Raw genomic sequence first — 25,393 nt, 5'->3', positions numbered from 1 at the left:
AACAGCATCCAGTTATGAAACATAATACAGCCATTCTAGTTTATATCTCCAGCCAATATAGTTTCCACAGTGGAAGGCTTTTGTCCTCTCACTTCTGAACAATCCCACAATCCACTTCTGAACAATTTTGGAGACTTTTTCCTTCTGACATGCAACCTGCTTGATATTTACAGAAACCATCAAGCTAAGCTGCTAAAAGGAAGGTTAGTAGGCTAATTCCCAAGGAGTCAGCTGGGACCATTGTTTGAGCTTCTGGTTGTCAAATTTACAGACATGGGAATCATGAATTAGTCTTCTGGGAAGAGCAATAAAAGGCCAACTTGCTGTTCTGCTATAATTTTTAAATAGCTCTAATTCAGGATATTTAAAATGTACTGCAAGTAGGAGACCAAACAAAGATCCTTGACAATCAGTCTAAAAGTAATAGATAAATTGGATGGTGATGAGAATGATATATTGGGGGCTCATTCTTGTTTTAATATGTGTCACCTATGTCTATCACATAAAACACTTCAAGACCTATTTTCCAGTGATCCAGAGAGCAAGAGATAAAAAAGGGATTCCAGTTAGGGAAAGTCAAATGTGAATTCATCTGAAAGTTGAATTTTCTGACAAGTGAGAGCAGCTTAAAATCATGGAACTGATTTCTCTGGAGAATAGTGGGATTCCCCTCAATGGATATGGTCAAGCAGAGACTAGACACCCATCTGTCTGGGATGATTTAATTTAGATTCCTGCACTGAGCAAGCACATGGACATGGTGACCTCAATTGTTCTTTACAACTCCATGATTCTATGATCTTATTAAAAATGCTGCAAATTGCTATATGATCTATGGTTTGGATACAGCTAAACACTGTCATTCATGTTGGTGAGCTTGTTTGTATCATCAGTAGATGCAAGTAGAGAAAGGCTTATGATGCCACATAAATTGACCCTGTGAAAGGCACAGGAATATTTTAATTGCTGGTAGCATCCCAGTAGTGGGAACAGAAAGAAAAGAACAGGTCTTGCAAAGTGTTAGAGGGGACAAAATTATTTTGTGAAAGAAAGGACCAATCATTCAATGTTTTGATGATTGTTTGAATTTGTGAAGACATTAATGCAAATCTTGGGCTTAATTATGAAGTTCAATGTAAAAGCAATTACATGTTTTATGCCAAAAGAAAGATTTTGAGCTCCTTGCCTCGAATCCACTGGTTAAAAATTTTCTAACAGAAGAGGAAATATTGCTTTTAAAAAAAAACTTGGGCATGTGTCAGCTTTCTTCTACAGTAGCTTATATAAAGAGCAAGTGGAAAATCACATTCAATAGATAAAAGCTTCTCTTTTTAGAAAGCGAAAACGAAGGCTGTCTAAATCTCACTGGGTCGCATCTCACAATCTGCTTGATGTGCTCAATCAACAGCAACAAAAGCTTACAATTTACTAAGACCCGGCTTCCAGTCAATACTCTTGATGAAGAGATTTATGTAGAGCTAAGCTTGCAGGCTTTGGCACTGAAATGCTAACTTAGGGACTCTTGTTAAGAGTAAGGTGGCCTTCTTGTTTTCTAGTGCATGAATAATCAAAATAAGGGCTGGGCTGTACTCTATCTGCCTGTAGCAAAATGGGACTTTGTGTTTATTATTATTTGCCTGTTGACAGGCATTCTTGTCAGACTGATGCAACTCACTAAAGAAAATACTAGATAAACACTGCAAAGAAGCTTTAGGGAGGATCATCTTTCAGCCACTTCCCCTTCATCAGTGATTCAAGACTAGTCATCCTTTTCACTCTTCCTCTCAACTCAGCTCCATATTCCATCACAGAATATTGTTCCTGTCAAATCTTAAAGGATGTGCTGGAAATAAACTTAAAAACATAAAATGTGACTGTAGCTCCCAGATCAGGAGGAATTGCTCCCCAACCAGTGGATGTATATGGCTGTTTCATGTTTTTTTATTAAAGATTCTCCATTCCTCTTAACAGTGGGTGTTGGGTTATTTATTTATTTCTGCCAGTCCCAAAAGCAGCAACTGACTCAAGAATCAAATCAATGAATTACATAACTTTATTTGGACTGCCTAAATGTAAGAGTATGTATTTGCATGTGTGATGGGGGCACAAATTTAGAAAGAATGGAACAGCTGGGATTAAAGATGTTAGGAAGTAATGCATAGTTTCCAGGGAACACATGGATGTGCCCCCACATTGATGAGACAGAACATTCATATAGTATCTGATTAATGGTGGCATATTGTGATGCTAAAAAACCACAAATAATTATAAGAAAATTCGTGTTGTAGAGAAAGCGAAGGAAGCAGAATTGTCTTAGCTTTCTTGTTGGGGGGGGGGTTTGAGATTTTTAGATTAATTTTTAGATTGATGAGATTTTTAGATTAAACAAAAAAGAACACTGAAAGCTGGCTAAACCTGCTTCAAAATACAGACTGATAATGTTCCTTTAGTAATTATCACTTTGTCACACCTACTCATTTTCCCCCTGTAGAGAGCTAGAAAGAGTAGTAAATGCAAATTTAAGAGGAGAGGCAGAACACAGGAAGAATGTATTCAAATTTCCATGTTCCTTTTTCTTCATTGATATAAAATAAGCTTCAGCAGAAGAAAGCTGAGATATTTTAGCATCCATCCAGCGATTATTAACAATATTAATGCAGTGTTGCTTGTTCAGACTTGGTAGCCTACTTCTGCAGTGACTGCAAGAAAGAAGTCGCACAATCACCATTAACAGTAGCAAACTTGCAAGAGATCGCTTATTAGCTTGACTCCTATTGTTAGGACAAATAAAATGCCTACAGATAAAAGAATGTTCTGTACCTGGTAACATTTTCCGACAAAAACAAGTGGTAATTGCAGTTATGAAGAGAAAATAATGATGTTTCAGCATGAACTTTGCTATTTTACTAAATAACAGACAGTAGGTGTCCTATAATAGGATAGAGCTAGGGATTATATATTTTAGAACTAAACACATTTCGATCTGCAAGATGTCCAATAGATTGGTGCCAATAGAAGAGAATTTGTGGCTCAGGGTTGAACTGTGGGGTCTTTGGTGGTCTCTGAGCTTGGTTGTTTTCTTGTAAATGTCTCATTACCCAACTAGGTAACATCAGTGCTAGCATGACGTTAACTAGTCTAGTAATAAAACATCTGCAAGAAAACAACCAAGCTCAGAAAGCACAAAGGACCTAACAATCTAGATTAGCGAAACTAAAATGAGGTTCATATCAAGATGAGTTGGTGGATTTCTGAATTGAACTGCAAGGCTCTGAGGTTCTTTAAACCAAAATGCAATTCTTTTCAAAATGCCCCAAATCAATTTTGGAATCTGGACCTTCTCAAGAACCTTTTAAATAGGTTTACATTCCTGGTGGCAGATTTTAATTTCTGTTCTTTTCTGACAGCTTCCATGATTTACTCATTATCTTAACAAATGTTGATCTTACTTCATGGTCCTTTCCCCTCCCCCATTTCCCTTTTTCCACTTTAGTCTATTCATTCTCCTCCTCCTCCTGAAATTGTTTCATTTAAAGCCATTGTTGATCTTGCATTAGGATATAACACATATTACAATAGTGTCCTTAGGTAGCCCCATCATTCCACCCTTGTAATTTCAGCCCTCGTTTTCTGTTTAGATATTACCCTGAATCAAGTTCTGTATTCTCCCTTCAGATTTTTTTTTTGTTGGTGTCTGTGTGTACATATTAATAATTTATCATTTTAATTATCCACGTCTTATGCTTAATGGAGTACATTTTAACAGGTTATTATTTAAATTATTTATTTAGCATTAAACCAATCTATGATGTTGACAAAACCACATAATGCTTCTAGATGAAAAAATAGAGTGATAGAATAGGCCTTTAAATCTGATCTCCTCCTTAATGTTGGAATCCAATTTTTTTTTAATTTAATTTTGTCACAACAGTATACATAAACATTGTCATAGTACAAAAAATATATATCATGAAATATATCAGAAAACAAATATATATATACACATACATGTGTGTAAAGGATATGCATAGCTATATTAATTAGATATAATAAAGAGAACAATAGGACAGGAACGGTAGGCACTTTTGTGCTCTTATGCACGCCCCTTATAGTCCTCTTAGGAATGGGATGAGGTCAATAGTAGACAGTTTTTGGTTGAAGATTTTGGGATTTTTTGTAGAGACTATGGAGTCAGGTAATGAGTTCCAAGCATTAACAACTCTGTTGCAGAAGTCATATTTTCTGCAATCAAGTTTGAAGCGGTTGACATTAAGCTTGAATCTATTTTTTGCTCTTGTAAAGCAAGCATCCCTGAAAATGCCCAAACAGCCTTCACCATCTCTTTTGGGTTATGGGGGTAAGAAGGATGAAAGCAAAATTATTGATGGCTTTATCCATGTCCAACTGAGTATCTTTCCCTTCCCCCAAAAAATATGGCCTACTCAATATATGCCACTCCATCTTAAGGTAGCAGCTCCTGCTAGTGTGAGCCAACCCTCACCCTCTGCCAACAAGTCTTTTTGTGAAGAAAGCAACCACAGACCTGAACACTCACAATAAAAGGTCTAATGGTAGACATGCAATGGAGAGCATCTTGCTAGATGGGTGAAAGCTTAGAGGAGTCCTCTAGTCCTTGGTAACTTTAAGACTTGTGGACTTCTCCAACCTTGGTAACTTTAAGACTTGTGGACTTCTCCAGCCTTGGTAACTTTAAGACTTGTGGACTTCAACTCCACAAGTCCACAAGTCTTCAGGTTGCCAAGGTTGGAGACCCCTGCTCTGGTCAGCTGGGTTTACTGCTGCATGGGGAAGCAGTTCATAACCTGAGCAGTTCCCCCCTAGCTGGCATAATCTAGAGGGGGCTCAAAAGTATTTCTATCCTGCCGTCATTGTTTATCAGTCCCTAGGTCACAAAGTATCTACTGCCTACCAAGTTTTGGATTTTTCGTATGTCATTTTTCTGTCATCAGGTCAGTTCATTATTTGTCACTATGTTAATTAGAGAGCCAGTTTGGTTTAGTGGTTAAAGCACCAGGCTAGAAAGCAAGAGACTGTGAATTCTGCCTTAGCCATAAAAGCCAGCTGGGTGACTTTGGGTCAATCATTCTCTCTCAGCCCTACTCACCTCACAGGGTTGTTGTTGTGCGGAATATAGGATGAGAAAGATGTATTGGATATATTCGCTGCCTGAAGTTATGTTTAAAAATAATAAAGGTAGAACTTCCGGTGGCTCTGCAGATCGTTGATGGCGGTCTTTTCCAGACCGCCAGCCCCGTGATCTCGTAAAGCCGCTCAGACAGCGAAAATCAGCTGTCTGGCGGCTTGGATGCCTTCCCCTTGGGAGAAGAGGGGAAGGTGAGCTTTCGGGCTGAAGTTGAGCCCCCCCCCCCGGAAAGCCCCAGGAATAATCCTGGAGGCTTAAGGGAGGGAGCTCCTTCATTAACCCGGAAAAAGCTCCAGATCCAGAGGCGCCTCTGACTTGTGCAGAGCCAAACGTCGCGTCCACATCTGCATTCAATTTTGGATTATAAATGGATTTCTACGCAGACAGAGCAAAACCAGAAATATTGGCAGTTGCAAGTTAAAATTTTAACTCCCCAGTTTGTGGATATAACGTATGATCGGAGAAGAAGAAAGGAAATGGTGTCTTTGTAACAAGGCATGAAAATGAAAGTTAAGGAAGCTTTCACTAATGGTGCTGGCGTTGATTTTACAGTAAGAAATTAAAGCAAAGAGGAGTATAAATAGACTTATTTAATCCAATTACATTGTTAAAGAGAGGATTGGAAGATTTACTGAATTTTTTTCCTTTTATTTTCTTTTCCTTTTTTCTTTTCTTTTCTTTTTCTTTTTCCTTTTCTTTTATTTATTTTTCTTTCCTTTGGACTTTGTAGAATAAAGTTAAGGAGAAATGGCTTCTAAGTAAACAGAGTTAAGTGTTGCTAAGAATGTTGAAGTTTCTTTAGCTCAAATACACAAATTGAAAGAAGACATGAAAGAATATTTAAAAGCTCTTCTAAAAGAAGTTTTTGAGTTTCAGACTTCGGTAATAGACCAAAAATTTAGTGAAATTGAAAAAGAAATATTGGAATTTAAAAATATGGTGGAAGCTCGGAATAATGATTTGGAAGAGGAAGTGTGGGCAACACTTCAAAAATTGGCAGAACATGCGGTTCAAATGAAAGAGAGGATGGAAGAAACTAATCAAATTAATTCGGATTTGCAAAAGAAAATAGAAGAGGCCCAGAGGGAACAAAACAATTTGAATTTGAAATACAAAATAGAGGAAGTACAGTCTAAGGTGGATCAGGCAGAAGAACAGAAGGTTGTATTACAATATGGAACAATGGAGTATGCCTTGAGGGTTAGAGGACTGAAAGAATGCAAACAGGAGAATTTAAAAAAGATTTTTACACAGGCCTTTGCACAAGTAATTAGAGAGAAAGCAGAAGATTTTGAAGTTCACATTGAAAAAATCTATCTTGTTAACTCCTGGATTGCAAGACAGAAGCAGCTACCAAGAGATATTGTGGTATATTTTACAACTAAGAAGGTTAGGAATGGAATTTTACAAGCATTTTATAAAAACAAAATTCAAATACTAGACCGAGATGTATTAGTGATGAAAGAAATCCCTACTAAAATGTTAAGAAGTAGAAAGCAGTTTGCCTTTTTAGTGGAGGAGCTTAAGAAACACCAGATATTGTTTAGATGGAATGTTCCAGCTGGTTTAACAGTGAATTATAAAGGAAGAAAGTATAGTATTAATACAGTTTTCAGAGCAAGAGATTTCTACACTAAGGTATTAAAGGCTGGAAATTTTGGGTTGTTAGAAGCTAAGATGAGTGCAGGGATGGAGGGGTAAAAATGGGGGATGGAAGTAAAACAATCACAAGATAAAGCTGGGCCTGTAAATATGGAGAAATATTGATAAAAGTAGAGGAGGTAAAGGATTAAATATTAATTTGTTTAACTATTAAATTTAAAGGAAGAGATCTTTTTCCCCCCTCTTTTTTCTTTCTCTTTTTTTTCTTTTCTCTTTTTCTTTAAGTGAAAGGGTTAATTATGGAAACTTTTTAATATAATATAAAAAGGAAGTTTAATTTGTACATGTATTTTTAAGAAATTTATAATTTAACTGTTGGAAATGTGTCTGTGGGGTTAAATGGAGAAGAGTTTATATTAAAACTAAATGGTATTTGAGGTTATTAGTTCATATATGTATTAAAACAGGGTTATAAAAAAAATAAGGGAAAGAGTGGGAAGATATGGAGCAAAAGTAGATGGCATAGTTTTGAGATATGATTATGGTAATTTTATCTGATTTTATGTGATGAATTTGCTAAAAATTAAACTATTTAGGATAAAAATTGTTAAAGTAAGTAAGAACTAGATAAATGTTAATAGAAATATTGATTACTTAATACTAGGTATGATAGATAAATATATTATTGGGTGAAGGATTTTTGTAATAGCAAAATTAGAAGATGGATTATTGGTTATTGTTGAAGATTGGATATTAAATTAAAATTTATGAGAAGAAGTAGAAAATTTAAATGTAAGAGATAAGATAGTGGTAACTTTATTTGATTTTATATGGGGGATTTATTAAAAAATTAAAATATTTTGGATAAAAATTTGTTAAGTAGGTAAGAATAAGATAAATGTTAATAGATAAATCGATTACTTATTATGTATGACAGATAAATATATTATTGGATGAAGGACTTTTGTTATAACAATACTGGAAGATGGACTATTGTTTATTGAAGATTGGACATTAAATTAAGGAACTTATGAGAAGCAGTGGAAGTTTCAATGTATATGAAAGACTATCCATGAAAGATATATACTGGAGAAGAAGGACTGAAGATAGCTTATGATTGGTTAGGGTTTAATTGTATTAGCTTGTTTTTCCTTTTTTCTATTTGTTAATGGAAAAGGGGAAGTTAAAGTAAGAGGGGAGGGATAAAAGTTTTTAGGGTTGTTTGATTATGTTAGTTTATGATTATTAATTTATATTATATCTTGTATTTTGCTCTGGGAAGTCTGGGGAGGTTGGGGGAGGGGGGGGTTGGGTGAGGGAGGGAGGGGGAAGGGTAGGGTGAGGGGTAGAGGGAGAAAATTTGGGTAAGAATGTTTGTAAAACTTTTTAAATAAAAAATAATAATAAAGGTGGGAAATAAATCATTTAAATTAAACCTACCTTGATATAAGTGATCTTCTCTGAGTCCAGACATGACCTGGTACCTCTGCCTCCTGAATTCTTTACTAATACATTTTAATTTCTCAGTCCTCTAATCAGACACAATTTTTTCCCAGGTCAACAGTCTCATGAATAATTTGCAGATGCATTTTAATCTTTAGTCACTCAACCACGTGCTTGATAGTAAGGGGTGCGCTGCTCCCTCTTCTCACCCCCAAATCAATCCCCCTGTATCGATTATTTCCTATTATTAAAGTACAGTTTAGGATCTGCTTTAAAAAAACAAAAATCACGAAATTGTCTACTAACAATGAGGCCATATATTTAATCACCTTTCTAATATCTTAATATCTTAATATCCTTTCACTCTTGCACAGTTTCATTTGTCTGTCCGAAATTTGGCTGAGTTCATGTGCAAAGAAAAGATTATTGCAGTTGTTAATATCATAGATCTTTCACTGGTGACAGGGGGAGAGGGGGAGAGAGGCAGCTCTTTTAGATGTGATTTTTTTTTTTTATCCTCCCTATTTTCGGTGGTCTGTGTACATTTTCAGCTGCCTTTTGCTGTTCATTGTGCACAATCTGGCACTGTCTCTTGGGCTTCCTCTCACCTGGATGGCAGCTGTGCTTTCTAGGCAGTCCTCTGTGACATAGCCGAAGCCTGAGGCGCTACTTGGCTAAGAATTGTGTCTCTCTCTCTCTCCGCTTATTCGTCTTCAGGCAAACGGAATCTGCTTCACTGCTGCTGCATCCCTTTCCCTTTAGAAGCTTCTATCGCTGCCTTAAATTAATCAGTTTTGCAACATTTAAAAATAAGATTAGTAAATATAGATGCTTTATTTTCCGGAGCCAATGGTAAACCATCCTGAACTGAAAGAAAGGCTTTTGGATGACTAGGGGAATAAACTTCTTTTACTGACCATCATTCTTTCTTTAAGAAAATATAGAAACCCTAATACAGGGCTGTCAAACTCAATTTCATTGAGGGCTGCATCAGGGTTGTGTTTGACCTCAAGGGATGAGGGTGGGGGTGGCCAGGGTGGGCATGGCCAGCTTGACATCAACTCGTTGGGGGGGGGCTGTGGTGGCCCGAGCACTCTGCCAGCAAAAATGGGCTCCCAAGTTCCATTTTTGGCTATGACAGCTTCCTGCAACCCTCTGCCAATGAAAACAGAGTCGGGAGGGCTGCCTGCCCTTATAGATCAAACCTCTCAGTTTGCAAAATGGAAAAGAGGAGATCAAAGCCTTTGACGCTTTCTTTGAAGGATCTCAATGATTTGTCTACCTAAGAAATCCTGGCTGGCAGCGACTCTCTTAGATTGCCTTTCCTTAAGTTGGGTCTCCAAACTTGGCAACTTTAAGACTTGTGGACTTCAACTCCCAGAATTCCCCAGCCAACATGCCAAGTTGCCAAGTTTGGAGATCCCTGTCTTATAGCATCTCACAGATGTATTGGACTACAGCTCCTACCAACTCCAGTCAGAAAATTAATGGTTGCTTGGCATAGAAGTGTTTAACTGGAGATATCAGAGATTGAAAATGAGCCTTTTTGCACATAGACTGGAAGACAAACTTCCTTGAGATCCCATCAGGAGGCGTGAGGATTGAAGCAACATTTCTCAGGTAAGACACAACCATTATGAATTACTGGGTAAACACTGAGCAAATGTTTTAACCCTGGTCAAAAATTCCTTGACACAAAAAGTGGGAGAAAACGGCCCAGAGCAGACAAACAAAAGTTTCCCTTTCTGCATTCTGCAGTAGGCAAATCTTTTCTGTATGTTTCTTCTTTTTGGTCCGCCTTAAATCACTTATCTAATCACTATGTGTCCCTGCTGTAAGCTACTTTCTTAATATGGACTTAGGTATCTGGAGAGTTAAGATTTATTGCCATATCTGGTAGTGAACTCTGACAGTTGACTTATTCCCCACTGCTGAATCAAAATAAAATCCAAGGGTAGGTCATCACTAAACTATCATAGTATGTCATTTTCCCTCTCCCCTTGCCAATCTCTTTCCTGTCTCAGTTATTTCTGTTCCCATTCACTGCCAGCCAGCTGACTTTTTCCCATTACAAGGAGTGACAAAACTGAGCAACTTGAGAAAACTTAAGTCTTGCGGGGCAAATTAAGGGGAGAAACACTACTTTAACTCCAAGTGAAGTTATGGGAGATTCCATTTATATTATTCGTAAATTAGAGACAAGACAAAAGCAGTATCAAGGCATTACTGCAGAAGAACTCCTTGCAAGGACAAATTAGTGCTATGGTTAGAGGCAAGTGAGGAAAGATCTTCAGCCAGTGCATATTTCTATAATACTGGGGCGAGGGGTGGGGTGGGGAGAGAAGTCTATGGATGTTTTCATACTTGAGACTTAAAGTCTGGATGGGGAGAAACAGGCTCAAGCTTAATCCCTCCAAGACGGAGTGGCTGTGGATGCCGGCACCCCGATTCAGTCAGCTGCAGCCGCAGCTGGCTGTTGGTGGCGAGTTATTGGCCCCAAAGGATAGGGTGCGCAACTTAGGTGTCCTCCTGGACGATCGGCTGTCGTTTGAAGATCATTTGACGGCCGTCTCCAGGGGGGCCTTCCACCAGGTTCGCCTGGTTCGGCAGTTGCGCCCCTTCCTTGATCGGGATGCCTTATGCACGGTCACTCATGCGCTCGTTACCTCTCGCTTGGATTACTGTAATGCTCTCTACATGGGGCTCCCCTTGAAGTGCGCTCGGAGGCTTCAGTTAGTCCAGAATGCAGCTGCGCGGGTTATAGAGGGAGCTACACGTAGCTCCCATGTAACACCGATCCTGCGCAGGCTGCACTGGCTGCCTGTGGCTTTCCGAGTGCACTTTAAGGTGTTGGTAATGACCTTTAAAGCGCTCCATGGCTTAGGACCTGGGTACTTACGGGACCGCCTACTGCTACCACATGCCTCCCACCGACCCGTACGCTCCCATAGAGAGGGACTTCTCAGGGTGCCGTCCGCCAAACAATGCCGGCTGGCGGCCCCCAGGGGAAGGGCCTTCTCTGTGGGGGCACCCACACTCTGGAATGAGCTTCCCCCGGGTTTACGTCAAATACCTGATCTCCGGACATTTCGTCGCGAACTAAAAACACATCTTTTTATTCGCGCGGGGCTGGCTTAAATTAGTTTTAAGGGGAAATTTTATTAATTTTAAATGGGGTTTTTAGTATGGAAAATTTTAATTTCAGGCTAATTTAATAAGTTTTTAAAAGGTATTTTAATTTGTATATTGTGTTGTTTTTACTTTTGCCTGTACACCGCCCTGAGTCCTTCGGGAGAAGGGCGGTATAAAAATTAAATAAAATAAATAAAATAATAAAATAAAGTAGCTCTTTAAAGCTAGCTTTCTAATGCAAATGTAAAACTTACATTGCCAGAACGCTTATTCACACCACAAATGTTCTCTTGTTTTTTCTGCCACATTATCAAGAATATTGCAGTAGAGATTCAGAGGTGATGTGTGAAAACACCCTTCATTTCAACTTCTTTAAAAGGTACGGGAGAAACCAAGGAAAGAGCACCGTTTTCACATACAAGAAGGCAGAAAGGTGATAGTTTCAAAGGCTATTCTCATTAGGACAAACAATTTTAAAAGTTTGGATGATTTAGCAAATTGGATATTGAACTGAGTCATGATCAAATAAAAAGTTACTTTGGAGTACCAAGAATTAAATAGTTGGCTGATTTTTAATTCCCCCGCAGAATAAAATTTCTTATGCCATAAAAGATTGAGAAAAGGCAATGTGGGATCACAGTTATTCTGCATGAACCTAAGGCAGAAGCTTTCCCTCCCCATGTCTTCAAGGAAGCTCCAAAAACTCCTATCGAATTGAAATACTTCATGTGACAGACAAGGTTAAATATTGAAGCCATGAAGAATACATTACTTGTCTTCAGTTAAAGGTACCTGTAACATCTACCTATCGTGGAATGTTACTATTGTGGCTGGTCAGTTTGTATTGAATCTGGCACTTATTGTCCACCTCTTGAATCTTCCCAAAGACCTGGGATAGGGAAATGTGATTGTTTGATGATGTTAAAGGTATTGTCGCAGGATGTAAGCTGTTCCAAGTAAAGCTTCTTTTTGCAATTGATTGATGATGATTTTGTCAATGCCTCTAGTGTTCGAATGGTGCTCCAGATGTTTTAGCATTGCACCCAAAGCACCTATTGCTATTGGTACTACCTTTGATAACTTAAATGAATAAATAATTGTATGTTCAAGGAAAAACATTATTTATTTATTTATTCATATTTATTCATATTAAATGCATGACTGGATAACACTCAAATTTTCTGCATTTAAACCAAACAAATGACAATGTGAATGAAATTAATGCAAATCTAGTTTTGATCCTCATCCCACCCCTATTCTATGCAATGGAGCTTTTGACACATGCTGCTCTTCAACAATGAAAAACAGTTTCCTGGTATTGATTCTACCATGGCACAAAGACCAGTAGTTTTTTTCCAAATGATAAAAGCAACTTATATTTTAGAAAAGTCATATCAAAAAGTTATGTGCTTGGGAAATCTGGGAATAAAATCTGGGAATAAAACTATACTTTTTTTAAAAGGGTGTACCCTGCAGAGAAACAATGCTAGCATCATATTTTTTGTCCCATTATTAATCCTTATCCTGCAGTTTTCACCTCTGTTTTCACCCAGCCGCTGCCAGGACCTGATTTTCTTCCATACTAATAAGTGGCATAGACCAGTGGTCTCCAATTTTTGCAGTTTGGCAGCCCATGCGGGGGAGGGGGGAACTGGCCCACGCAAGCTGGCGCACATATGTATGTTGGCCCACTGCTTGTGTGAATAAGGCATACATGCATGTGCTGGTCAGCTGCTTGCGTGGCCCAGTTCTGAACAGGCCACAACCCAGTAGTTGACTGCTACCCAGGAGTTGGGGACCCCTGGGCTATGCCTCTTGAAGCTCTTCTTACACAGATTCAATAAATAGAAGAAAATACTATTAAACACTGATGTGGCCTGGAAATGAAATAAAGGCAACAATATTAGGGCCAGACAGCACTTACCGCGAGCAGAAAGTTTTTTGGTGTTTATTATCTTGGCAGCATATTCTTGTCCTGACAACACTTTCACACATCTTCTGACAATGGAGAAAGCACCTCTGCAGGAATGAAAACAAAATATATGTGAGAAGTTTGGCCAAACAGTGTAATACCTAGCATATTTGCCACCTAGAGCTGATCCTTTTATAACAGCCCTTCCTGCTTCCCAAGAGCCAGTTTGGTGTAATGGTTAATGTGTCAGACTGGAAACCAGGAATCTTGGTGTTCTAGTCCTGCCTTAGCCACAAAGCCAGCTGGATGTCTTGGGATGTCTTTCAACCTCAGAGAGCAGAAATACTGCCAAGAAGACAACCTCTTATAGGGCTTTCCTGGTAGCAGCCAACACCTTAAATTGTACTCAAAACACTGGCAACTATTTCAACTCCTGCTGCAGTGGTATAATGTGGTAGTATTGAGACTGGCCAAAAAGTCTACAGGGCAGCCCCATGTACAATGAATTACAGTAACCTATTTTGGACATGACAAGGCCATATGTGGCCGTCCTCAGAATATCCTGTTTCAGGTAAGGGCACAACTGATGAGCCAGTCAAAACTAGGCAAAAGCTCTCCTGGTCTTGGCTTCTACCTGCTCCTTGATCAGAAGCCATAAGTCCAGGAGGAACTCAACTCCATGAACCTGCCCTTTATGGGAGTCTACAGCCCTATCAAAAGCCAAGCATGATCATCTGTATTTCTATCTTAATAGTGGGATCTTCAGGAAATAAAGCCACTGTTGGACAAGTCCCTGCAGTTTCCTTGGCAAGGTTTTTTTGGAAATGTTTTTTCATTGACTGTTTCCTAAGGCTGAGATAGAGGACTGGCCCAAACTCCTGCATCTGCTTACATACCTAAAGTGGGACTAGAACTTATGGCCCCGAGTTTGTAGCCTGGTAACTTAATCACTAGATCAAACTGACTCTCTGGCACTACAGGTAGTCCTCAACTTATGAACAGTAACTTAATGATCATTGTAAGACCTATGCCCAAAGACACAGTGAGAGCCAATCAAGTCCAGTTCTTTATTGGCTTACACCTAATAGACAGAATCTTGCCAGACTAAAGCCATAACTTTCTGACATAATAGATATACCCTGGCAAATTCAAGGGTGTGGTTATCCTGATCCTTTTCCTCCCTCCCCCATCACACATTCTCTTGTTTTGGGCCAATATCTAGAAATTGCTGCCTCCTCCCTAGGAAGCAGCATGTAGAGTCAACATTCCCCTTAACTCATTCTCCAGCTGCATATTCCAGCACTCTGTTCGAAATTACGACAAATCTCCCCAGAGTTACTTATGAACCATTTTTAGAGTTGTAACAGTCACACCCACAATCTTGTGATCACATTTTGGGCATAGAGCAACCAGCTCACTTCATGGATGTTTTCAGTCATGGGACCACAATTGGAGACTTTTGTGCCAGTTTCTAGTCAAAACACCCTTTGGGAAAATGGATTTGTTTAATGACTGCAGCGTTTGCTTAACAACGACAGTGTTTATTTAGCAACTATTGTAAATAATGGTTGCAACTTCGATTTCAGTCATGTCGACTTGACAAAAATTTACAAGTGAAATTCTGGACTCATCCATGGGTATAAGTGGGGGGCTACTTGTACACTCAACTGGCAAACATTATTCTGTCTAATGTCTAATGTTTTGATAATTGATGCGTACGTTATTTATTTATTTTTACTTTATTGTTGTATTATTATTTGGCTTTAGGTATTTGATTTCTTTTTTATTGTTACTGTTGTAAGTGAATTACAAGACCCAAGACTACACAATGTGTGTAGTGCTGGATCTTGTAATTCACCTTTTATTGTTTACTAAAGAAGTTAGAGTGTTCTGGATCCAATTCTGGAATTGATCTATAACTCATGAACAGTAACTATCAATAATCTAATTTCAAAATTTGAAGAACCACAAATTGCAATAGGTAATTATCAAATTTTGTCTAATATTTGATTCCACCTTGAATACGAAGGAGATCAGAAAAACATAGTTTGCTTGTACCATGGAAGACAAGACAATGTTACTACTGAAAAAATGATAAGCTAACTATCTGATTACGCATAGAAAAACAAAATGCCAGTTTATATCCATTTTAAGGTCATCCTTAAACATAATATCTTTCTGCTCCTATACACTAGCCTTCATTCTATATACTTCCATTGACCCATCCATTAACATGCAAGCATGTTAATGACTTTGTAGATGACCCTCACTCCATCAAGGACCTTGGAGTAGTCATTTCTAAAGATCTAAGTGCCAGAGCCCACTGTAACAACATTGCCAAAAAGGCATTAAGAGTTGTTAACCTAATCTTGTGTAGCTTCTTCTCTGGTAATATTGAACTACTAACTAAAGCATTTGCTAGACCAATTCTTGAATACAGCTCATCTGTCTGGAAACTGCACTGCATATAGGACAGTAATACAATCGAGAGAGTCCAGAGATATTTCATGAGAAGAGTTCTCCCTTCCTCTACCCACAATAAAATACCTTATGCCACCAGACTTGAAATTTTGGGCTTAGACAACTTAGAACTACGCTGACTTTGGTCTGACCTAAGTGTAGTACATAAAATTATCTGCCACAATGTCCTACCTGTCAATGACTACTTCAGCTTCAACCACAACAATACATGAGCAAATAATAGATACAAACTCAAGATAAACGGCTCCAAACTTGACTGCAGAACATATGACTTCAGCAACAGAGTGGTCAATGCCTGGAATGCACTACCTGACCATGGTTTCTTCCCCAAAGCCCCAAAACTTTAACCTTAGACTGTCTACTGTTGACTTCACTCCATTCCTAAGAGGTCTGTAAGGGGCATGCATAAGTGCACCAGTGTGCCTATCATCCCTGTCCTAATGTTCCTTTTTACTCTTATTCTTTTCATGTATTCAAATTATGTTTACACTTTTACCTGTTATCTTATATATGCTTGACAAATAAAATAAAATAAATAAAAGGAGATATCTTTATCTCATCTCTGCCATCTCTATCTCTGTCTTTCTTGTTTTTTCTTATCTTTCTGGTTCTGCAACCCAACAAGACAGACACAGATTTCAGAGGATAATTAGAACTGCAGAAAAAAACAATTGCTACCAACCTGCCTTCCATTGAGGACCTGTATACTGCACGAATCAAGAAGAAGGCTGTGAAAATATTTACAGACCCCTCACATCCTGGACATAAACTGATTCAACTCCTACCCTCAAAACGACGCTATAGAGCACGGCACACCAGAACAAGTAGACACAAGAACAGTTTTTTCTCGAATGCCATCACTCTGTAAAACAAATAATTCCTTCAACACTGTCAAAATATTTACTAAATCTGCACTACTATTAATCTCATCATTCCTATCGCCCATCTCCTTCCACTAATGACTGTATGACTGTAACTTTGTTGCTGGTATCCTTACGATTTATATTGACTATTTTCTAATATGATTTGATTGCTTATTTGTACTCTATGACTATCATTAAGTGTTGTACCTTATGATTCTTGACGAACGTATCTTTTCTTTTATGTACATGAGAGCATATGCACCAAGACAAATGCCTGGTGTGTCCAATCACACTTGGCCAATAAAAAATTCCTATCTATTCTATTCTATTCTACTCTGTTCTACTCTATTCTACTCTATTCTACACTATGCTATGCTATGCTATGCTATGCTATTCTCTACCCTTGTCCTTAATAGTCTGCTCTGCTCATCTTCTCATTCCTTCTGGGTCATTTGTGGCCCTATAATAAAATTAGCTGAAAAGTACCAGAAGAAATTTGAAAAAAAGTTATGACACTCCCTGAAAAAATTAGCAACTTCTTCCATACAGGAATTAAATATTTCAGGAAATTTGGAGATATAATTCTGCAACAGTGCTAAGAGCAGCATGGCTGAAGCTCCAACTGCCATCATCTAAATATCTCTAGAAATTTCCCATTTGAGATTCAGTTTTAATGGATTGTTAAAAAACAGCCAGGAGATCCTTAATAGGCACCATGAAAAAACTTCACAAATATAATGATTTTTTTAAAAAGCCAGATGCTATTCACAGGTGGGGAAACTTGAGACAGGAAATTGACAGGAAATTGCTATTTATATAGCAATATCATAGCAATATCTTGCTCTTTTTCCAAAAAATTTTACACCATAACATTGAAATATGGTAGAAAAAAAATAGCTTTCCCAAACTGCATGAAGAGGGATGAATTCTTTCTGAATTCTTCACACATTGTGGCAATGTCTTGAGACCAAAGTGAGGGGAAAAAAAGACTTCCTAAGTACAGATATTAGGGATGTCTTTCCTACCTGATACGGCCAACATGTTATTTGATCCAACCAGGGATGTATTTGCACTCAAATGACATTTGAAGGAGAAAATATAATGTGAAAACCCCCTGGAAAAGAATCTTCCTATTATAGAAAGCAATGATTTGTTTCCTGCCGTCAAACATTTGGCACATTCAGAGTATTTTTCATTGTCTTCTCCCCACCCCACCCTCAATGGTGACTTTTTCCACTGGTGGAAAGCATTCAATACCTTCTGTCTTATCAAATGTCTCCCAGAACAAATGGCAATATGCGCCACATGTAATGCATTTTAATGAAAGAAAGAATGCTGCCAATCTGGATTTTGAAAAATCCACACTACTTCGGCTTTCTCAGGAAAGGTTATAAAATATGGTGACTCTATCTACCCACACTAAGATAAAAATAAAATTACACTATTGTTTCTGGATAATACAGTTCTGTTGCCATTTTATGAGTTTCTTCAAAGAATGTTTGGTTTCCATTTATTTCTTGAATGTAGCTAGAAGCCTGTCAAGCTGCAAAGACAAATTAAACTTTGCGTTTTTGGAGGAAATGTTCTATAGAAAGAAACACAAAACTAAATTTCACCAAGGTCATGTAATGCCCAACATTCTTCCAGATCTCCTTTAATCCGATATATCTATTCTCACCATAAGTAAATTGGTTCCCAGAGTTCTAAGGGTGCTGTAAATGTAAAATAATTGTCTGTAGGGGAGAATAAAAATGTTAAGATGGTAGCCATGACCCTACAAAGCTTCACCCCTCTTCTATATGTGTTGCACACATGTTCTATGTAAAAAATGAATAAGGCTTCAATCAAACAACTAGAGGCATCATTTTGACTTGTTTGATCTGTTCCCCAGAGGTTTCTAAAACAAAGCTTGGCCTCTTCCTTTCTGATTTTTTCATCCATCCACTGGATTAGAAACTTATGACTTCAGCTTCATGATCATGTCATTCTTTCTGCTAAGTAGTCCTCCGCTGGATAATACATCAAATGATTTCAGATGTGTTTCACTGAAAACAGCAATAGTTTTAGGTTGGGGAGAGAACACTTTGAGGGTCTCTAACTTTGCAGTGCCATACACCCAGGGGTGAAATGCTCCCAGATTGGACCAGATCATGTGATCCAGTAGCAATTGTGGCCAGGAGTTTGGCTATCGAACAAAAGCTCTGCCCACCCACCCGGGTGGTTTTAACCAGGAAGTAATGTGTTTTTTAACCTTCTGCACATGCGCAGAAGGTTTTGTGCATGTGCAGGTCTGCGTGCGCATGTGATGCGTGCATGCACATGAGCAAAGCGAGCGTACACGCACGAGCAAAGCAAGTCCATGCATGGCGCATGCACTTCCAAACCGGTAAGGAGGGTAAGTCGATTTCACCCCTGCATACACCCCTAAATGATAAATGAACAAGTCTGGAATTAGGATTGAGTAAGAAGTAAATAAATTATGCTATATGCTTTTAGTCATCGCTTTGTAATCTGTACATAGTCAGGAGTTCTCAAATTGCAGCCCTGAACTGTCCACTGCATTACAGGCTAAATGAGGACTAAGCCTAAAGCTGGTTTGACAATGCATCCATTTTGGCTGAACAGTCTGAGTGAAAACATTTGTCAAAACATAGAGATCCATCCAAATTGCTTATAGTCCCTTACAGTTCCTAACCCTAACCCTACTGCTCTAGCATTATTGAGCTCACTTCTTCTCTTTGTGTTTGTGTTCCAGAAAAGCCTGATCTGGGAAAATGTAACTGGTCTGTTCCAGATACCTGATGGATACCAGCTCTATATCAGAGTCCATGATACATGACCCTATTCAGGAGGCCATCTCTGGCTCCCACCACTCTGAACAATACTTTGTCCTGTCTCTAATCTTGGCTTTTTAAGGCAGTTTGTTGAGAAGGTCAGTTTATACCTCACAAGGACATTGGGAGAAATATTATGGGGGTCCTTTTCAGTGGGTATGGGGCTGGGAAGTAGCAAGGAAATTACCTTGATTGCATGTACAGATGACCTTTGGTGGGACTGGGATATAGGCTCTGGACATTTCAGTGGTCTTTAATACTACTGATTATGTTACCCTTCTGGATCAGCTTTAGGGGTTAGGAGTTGGGAGTATAAGTTTGTGGTTGGATCTCCTTCCTTTGAAATTAGGAAGTCCCAAAGTTTGGTGGTGGTGGGAAGGGTTGAACTAGCACTAAATCCCTATTTTGCAGGGTTCCTTGTAGCTCTATGGTCTCCTTTCCCATTTAATTCCAACATAATGCTGTTGGATGAGGTTACCCGTAAGTGCAAGATTAAGTGTTATCATATACTGATGATATATATCTCTATCAAGGACCACTGAAGTGTGCCATCAACTTTTATTCCCAGTATCTGGACAGGTATGAATATATTAGACTTTGGCTCAACCCAGCTGTGGGTTTTAAGGTTGTTTTAAGGTTGTCAACTGTTCAAGTTAATCCAGATCAAGAAATTACGTCTACCTAGCCCCATGAAGGCAAACCTTTGACGTTCCCGTGTGCTGGCCTGCGTGCCGGAAATGGCACGCAAAACCATCCCACAAGGTATGCGCAGCCCTGCTGGCCTTTGTGTGTGTTGGAGCGGCAATACCCGGAAGAGCGACGGTCCATCATGCATGCGTGAGCAGGCACCCAAACACCCAGATACTGGTCTGGAAGTGCGCCTGACGAGCAGCTGGCCCTCACGCGTGCATGCAATGTCAACCCAGAAGGTCGGGTGCCGGCCTGCTCATGTGTGCCGGAACGCTGCTCTTCTGGGTTCCGCCGCTCCTGCATGCACAACAGCCAGCTGACCGCCACACGTGTGATCACAGGAACGTGGAAGAGGAGCCAGCGAGGCCATGCATTTTTCACAGGATGGTTTTGCGTGCTGCTTCCAGCACATGTGCCATAGGTTCCCCATCACTGACTTAGCCCATTTGGACTAAGAAGGCAGGGCACATTGCAGATCCCAACTATCAAGGAAGTACATCTAGTGGTGTTATGTATCTTTAAATATTTTGGCGGGAAACAAGCACGTTGCTGATTGGTTGAAGCCACCGGTTAAACAGTATATAAGGAGAGGTTTTTCCCCAGCCAGGTTGCTGGGTTCACCATATATTAAAGAGCTGTTGTCACTACCCTGGTCTCCAGCCTCGTTACTTCCCGAACTTAACACTGGCGACGAAGGTGGGATCTCGAGGCTAAGGAGCACCAGAACCGAGCTGAAGCACGGAAGAACCGAACCCAGCAAACACAGGGCAGAAACGCGGAGATGGCCAGTTACACTCCGCCCGCGCCGTTTGACCCAGCCAGAGAGAAATGGGGAACCTACATGACCCGTTTCGAAAGCTTTCTAGAAGCAAACGAACTGCAAGGAGTTCCAGACAACCGCAAAAGGGCATACTTCTTGAGCCACTGCGGTCCCGAGGTCATCGACATCGCGGAAGCCCTGGCAGAGCCGACGCCGGTACAATCGGTATCGTGGCAAACTCTGCAAACCCTGTTAAAAAACCATTTCGCGCGGACTTCCTGGTTGGCTCCGTTGGCAATGGAGGTGATCTTTCTGGTCACCAACCTCTGGATCATGTTGGACTGCTAAGACAGCGACAATCAGCTGTCCAGCAGTTCGGAAACCCCCCTCTTCGGGAGAAGAAGCGGTGGTGAGCAAAAGGAAGCAGAGGTAGAGCTTCCCTAGAGCTCCTGGAAGATACCAGGGGCTCAAGGTTAAGCCCCTCAGAACTTCAAAGTGCTCCAGATCTGAGGCTTTTTTCCTGCTCCGGCAGACCTAATTGCCGCGACCAACTTCCGGGACCAATTTTAACTTAAAGAAGATAATACCGGACTGAACAGAAACAGGAGAGCTCTAATTATAAAAGCAAGTAATCAATCAATTCCCTGTTATTATTTTTTTTTTAAGTTTTGGATTTGACTTCAAAGTGAAAATGGCGATCGTTCTTTAATGAGCTACATGATTGAAAACGAAAGTGTTACAATTCTCTATCTACTGTTTATTGCTGAAGGCCAGCTGGAAATTTTTTTAAAACATTGTAATGAGAAGGGAGAAGAAATCGAGATATTGAGACTGATTTAAAAAAAAAAAAAAAAAAGACTTAAAAGGTTTATACGTAATATTAGCCGGGACCAATTTTAACTTAAAGAAGATAATACCGGACTGAACAGAAACAGGAGAGCTCTAATTATAAAAGCAAGTAATCAATCAATTCCCTGTTATTTTTTTTTTAAGTTTTGGATCTGATTTCAAAGTGAAAATGCCGATCGTTCTTTAATGAGCTACACAGTTGAAAACGAAAGTGTTACAAGTCTCACTGTCTGTTGTTTATAGCTGAGGCCAGCTGAAAAAAAATTTTTTTTTTAAACATTGTAATGAGAAGGGAGAAGAGATACTGAGACTGGAAAAAAAAAAAAGACTTAAAAGGTTTATACGTAATATTAAGTTAAAGAGAAATTTTAAGAGATGGCAGCAAAACAATTAAAGTCAACTGTTACAAAAACCCCAGGAACATTAACACCGGGAGTCTCTCCAGCACATACAGCAGATACAAAATCATTAAATTTGGAAGCACTTCAGGATAACCTGAAAGAATTTATGAAAGAATCTCTTAACGATGCTATGAATTGGCAAACTTCCCAGATAGAGGATAAGTTTAAATTAATTACAGAAGAAATGTCAGAGATGAAAAAACAGATGTTAGAAATTCAAACTGGAAATAAAGAAGTTAAAGAAGGTTTGGTGTCAGCAGTACAGGGTCTGGCATCAAATGTGATTTTATTGGAGCAGGAAGTAGAAGAAATAAAGAAAGTTAATTTAAAATTGGAAAATAAGATTGAGGCAGTTCAATGTAAAATGGATAAAGTTGATGATGAAATTGTTTTGGTACAATATAGAGCTATGGAACTTGCTTTACGAATCCGTGGACTAAAGAATGTAAAATGAGAATTTGAAGCAAATTTTTCGGAGGCCTTTGCAGAGATTTTGGCAGTTCGGCCAGCAGATGTGGCCTTTATATTGATAAAATTTATCGTGTGAATTCCTGGATAGCAAGACAAAGAAATCTTCCCAGAGACATTGTTATTTATTTTACTACTAGAACAGTGAGAAATGAGATTTTACAAGCTTTTTAAAGGAGACAAGATTCAAGCGGCCAAGATATTTTAATACTAAAGGAAATTCCCCAAAATGTTGAGAGGTAGGAAGGAGTTTGCTTTTTGGTGAACGAACTTAAAAACGTCAGATTGAGTATAGATGGGACATCCCAATTGGTATAATAGTTTACTATGAAGGAAAGCACATCGTCTTAATACAGTCAGTAAAGCACAAGAGTTTTATGCTTATGTGCTTAAGGCTGAAGTCCACCATCTCCGGATGGTAGGAGAAAGGAAGGTGAAATTAAAGAAAAAGAAGTGATAGTAATGGAAGAAGACCGTTTACAAGCGTTGGATGTGTCTAAGATGGGATCAGAGATTCCAAAAGAGCCAAGGATGACAAGAGCAGCTGTCAAACGCAAGGAACAAGAAGAAAAGGCTCAACAGGCTCAATCTGCTATTACCAAGACGGAAACAGTGGGAGGAGCAAGGCCCAAAGAAAGATATGATTTGCGGCTGGTGCTTCAAAAGTTTCGATTGCTGATAATGGCAATTAGACTTTTATCTTGGAATGTCAATGGATTAAACTCACCACAAAAGAGAAGAAAGATATTTCATTATTTGAAGCAATTTAAAATGACATTGTATGTTTACAAGAAACACATATTAGAACATTAGACCAGAAATATTTGATAAATTCGAAATTGGGAATACATTTTGTTGCATCTGCTACAGAAAAGAAGAATGGACTAGTTGTTTATATAAAGAGTAATTTATCTGCAACATTAATTGAAGCGGATAATCAAGGAAGATATATTGCTATTGAACTTTTATTGGAAGGAGAAAATACTTTTAATAGGAGTTTATGCACCAAATCAACAACAAGAAAAATTTTATAAGTTTGTACATAAAAGAATAACATCTTGGGATTATAAAACTTATATATTAATGGGTGATTGGAATGGAGTGATGGATACCCAGAAAGATAAAAGAAGTCTTAGAAATATTTCCAATCGTGTAAAACTGCCAAAGGCATTCTTTGATTTGATGGAAGATTTAGAATTGAGAGATGTATGGCGAGAACGCAATGAAAAAGAGAGAGATTTTACATTTTTTTCTGACAGACATCAATCTTTTTCTAGGATTGATTTCATTTTAATTACTAATGATTTGTTTTTCAGAGTGAAGAAGACAAAATTTGTTCTAGAACCTTGTCTGATCATAGCCGGTATGGATTGAGTTAGATCGGGAAAAAGAGGCCAGGAGGTCGTGGAGGATGAATGAGAACTTGTTTAAATATGAACAAAATGTAAATGAATGTAAAACTCTAATGAAGGAATTTTTTTCTTTGAACATGGATAAAGGGACACCTATAGAGATAGTTTGGGACACCAGTAAAGCTTATATGAGGGGAATTTTATTAGAGATGAATAATAAATATAGAAATAGACTGCACAAAAGGCGAAAAGAACTAGAAGAGGAAATTAAAAGGAAGGAGCAGTTATTGGTAGGCAATCCAGGAGATAGTAAAACAAAAGAGTCAATAAATATATTAAGAGGTCAATTTAATATGTTAATGGCAGATCAGGTGGCAACTAATTTACAATATGTAAGACATAATTTGTTTAATAATTCTAATAAACCTGGAAGGTGGTTAGCATATTTATTAAGAAAGAAACAGAAACGACGATAATTGATAAAATAGAATATAGAGGTAAGGAAGTATATCAGCAAAATTTGATTAAAAAAGCTTTTTTAGAATATTATACTAAGTTATATTCTAGAGATGTGATTAGTGATAAAGATATAGATAGATATTTACAGGACCACGGTATTTTAGAAATTACAGTAGATCAAAGGAAGAGTTGAATCAATTAATTTCTTCAGAGGAAATAGTGTTTGCAATTAAGCAGCTTAAAGCGAATAAAGCACCAGGTACAGATGGCTTGACAACTACTTATTATAAAAATTTACAAAATGAGATGATTGTACCACTTAAGGAGTTATTTAACAGAATACAAAGGGGAGGAGAAGCTCCTCCTTCATGGAGGACAGCTTTTATTTCATTAATACCTAAAGAAGATCGAGATGGTGTTAAACCAGAGAATTATAGGCCAATATCGCTTTTAAATACTGATTATAAGATATTTGCTAAGATACTAGCGAATAGATTGATGCCACTGATGAATCAATTAATTCATAATGACCAATCAGGATTTATTAAGGGGAGACAGATGAGATATAATATGAGACAAATTGTAAATTTACTTGAATATTTGGAAGGAAACAGCCAGGTTTCAGCAGCATTCCTCTTTTTGGATGCCGAAAAAGCTTTTGATAGATTGGATTGGCAGTTTTTGTTTAAAGTAATAGAAAAAATGCAATTTGGGGATTATTTTATTCAAGCAATTAAGGCTATATATCAAAAGCAAACAGCTCAAATAATAGTAAATGGTGGATTAACAGAATCTTTCAAGATTGAGAAAGGGACTAGACAAGGATGTCCCTTGTCACCATTATTATTCATTCTAACTTTGGAAATATTATTGAGTAAGATCGTGGTTTAGATCGAATAAAAGGAATTAGAATTAAAAATCAAGATTATAAATTAAGGCGTTTGCAGATGATTTGGTTGTTTCTTTATCTCAACCAATACATT

At 38.4% G+C, this 25,393-nt stretch overlaps 1 protein-coding gene across 1 annotated transcript in view; it reads right to left on the bottom strand.

Annotated features, from left to right (window-relative positions):
* CAMK2A (calcium/calmodulin dependent protein kinase II alpha) overlaps positions 1 to 25,393 on the bottom strand; it is a 177,945-nt gene that overhangs the window by 114,217 nt on the left and 38,335 nt on the right. The window contains exon 2 of the mRNA XM_058169649.1: positions 13,266 to 13,360. Within this exon, the coding sequence (XP_058025632.1) occupies positions 13,266 to 13,360 (95 nt within the window). The remainder of the gene's footprint in view (positions 1 to 13,265; positions 13,361 to 25,393) is intronic.

Source organism: Ahaetulla prasina, chromosome 2 (genome assembly GCF_028640845.1).
Source record: "Ahaetulla prasina isolate Xishuangbanna chromosome 2, ASM2864084v1, whole genome shotgun sequence".
NCBI lineage: Eukaryota > Metazoa > Chordata > Lepidosauria > Squamata > Colubridae > Ahaetulla > Ahaetulla prasina.
Note: the sequence above shows the minus strand (reverse complement) of the source record. Positions and strands in the feature narration are given on the sequence as shown.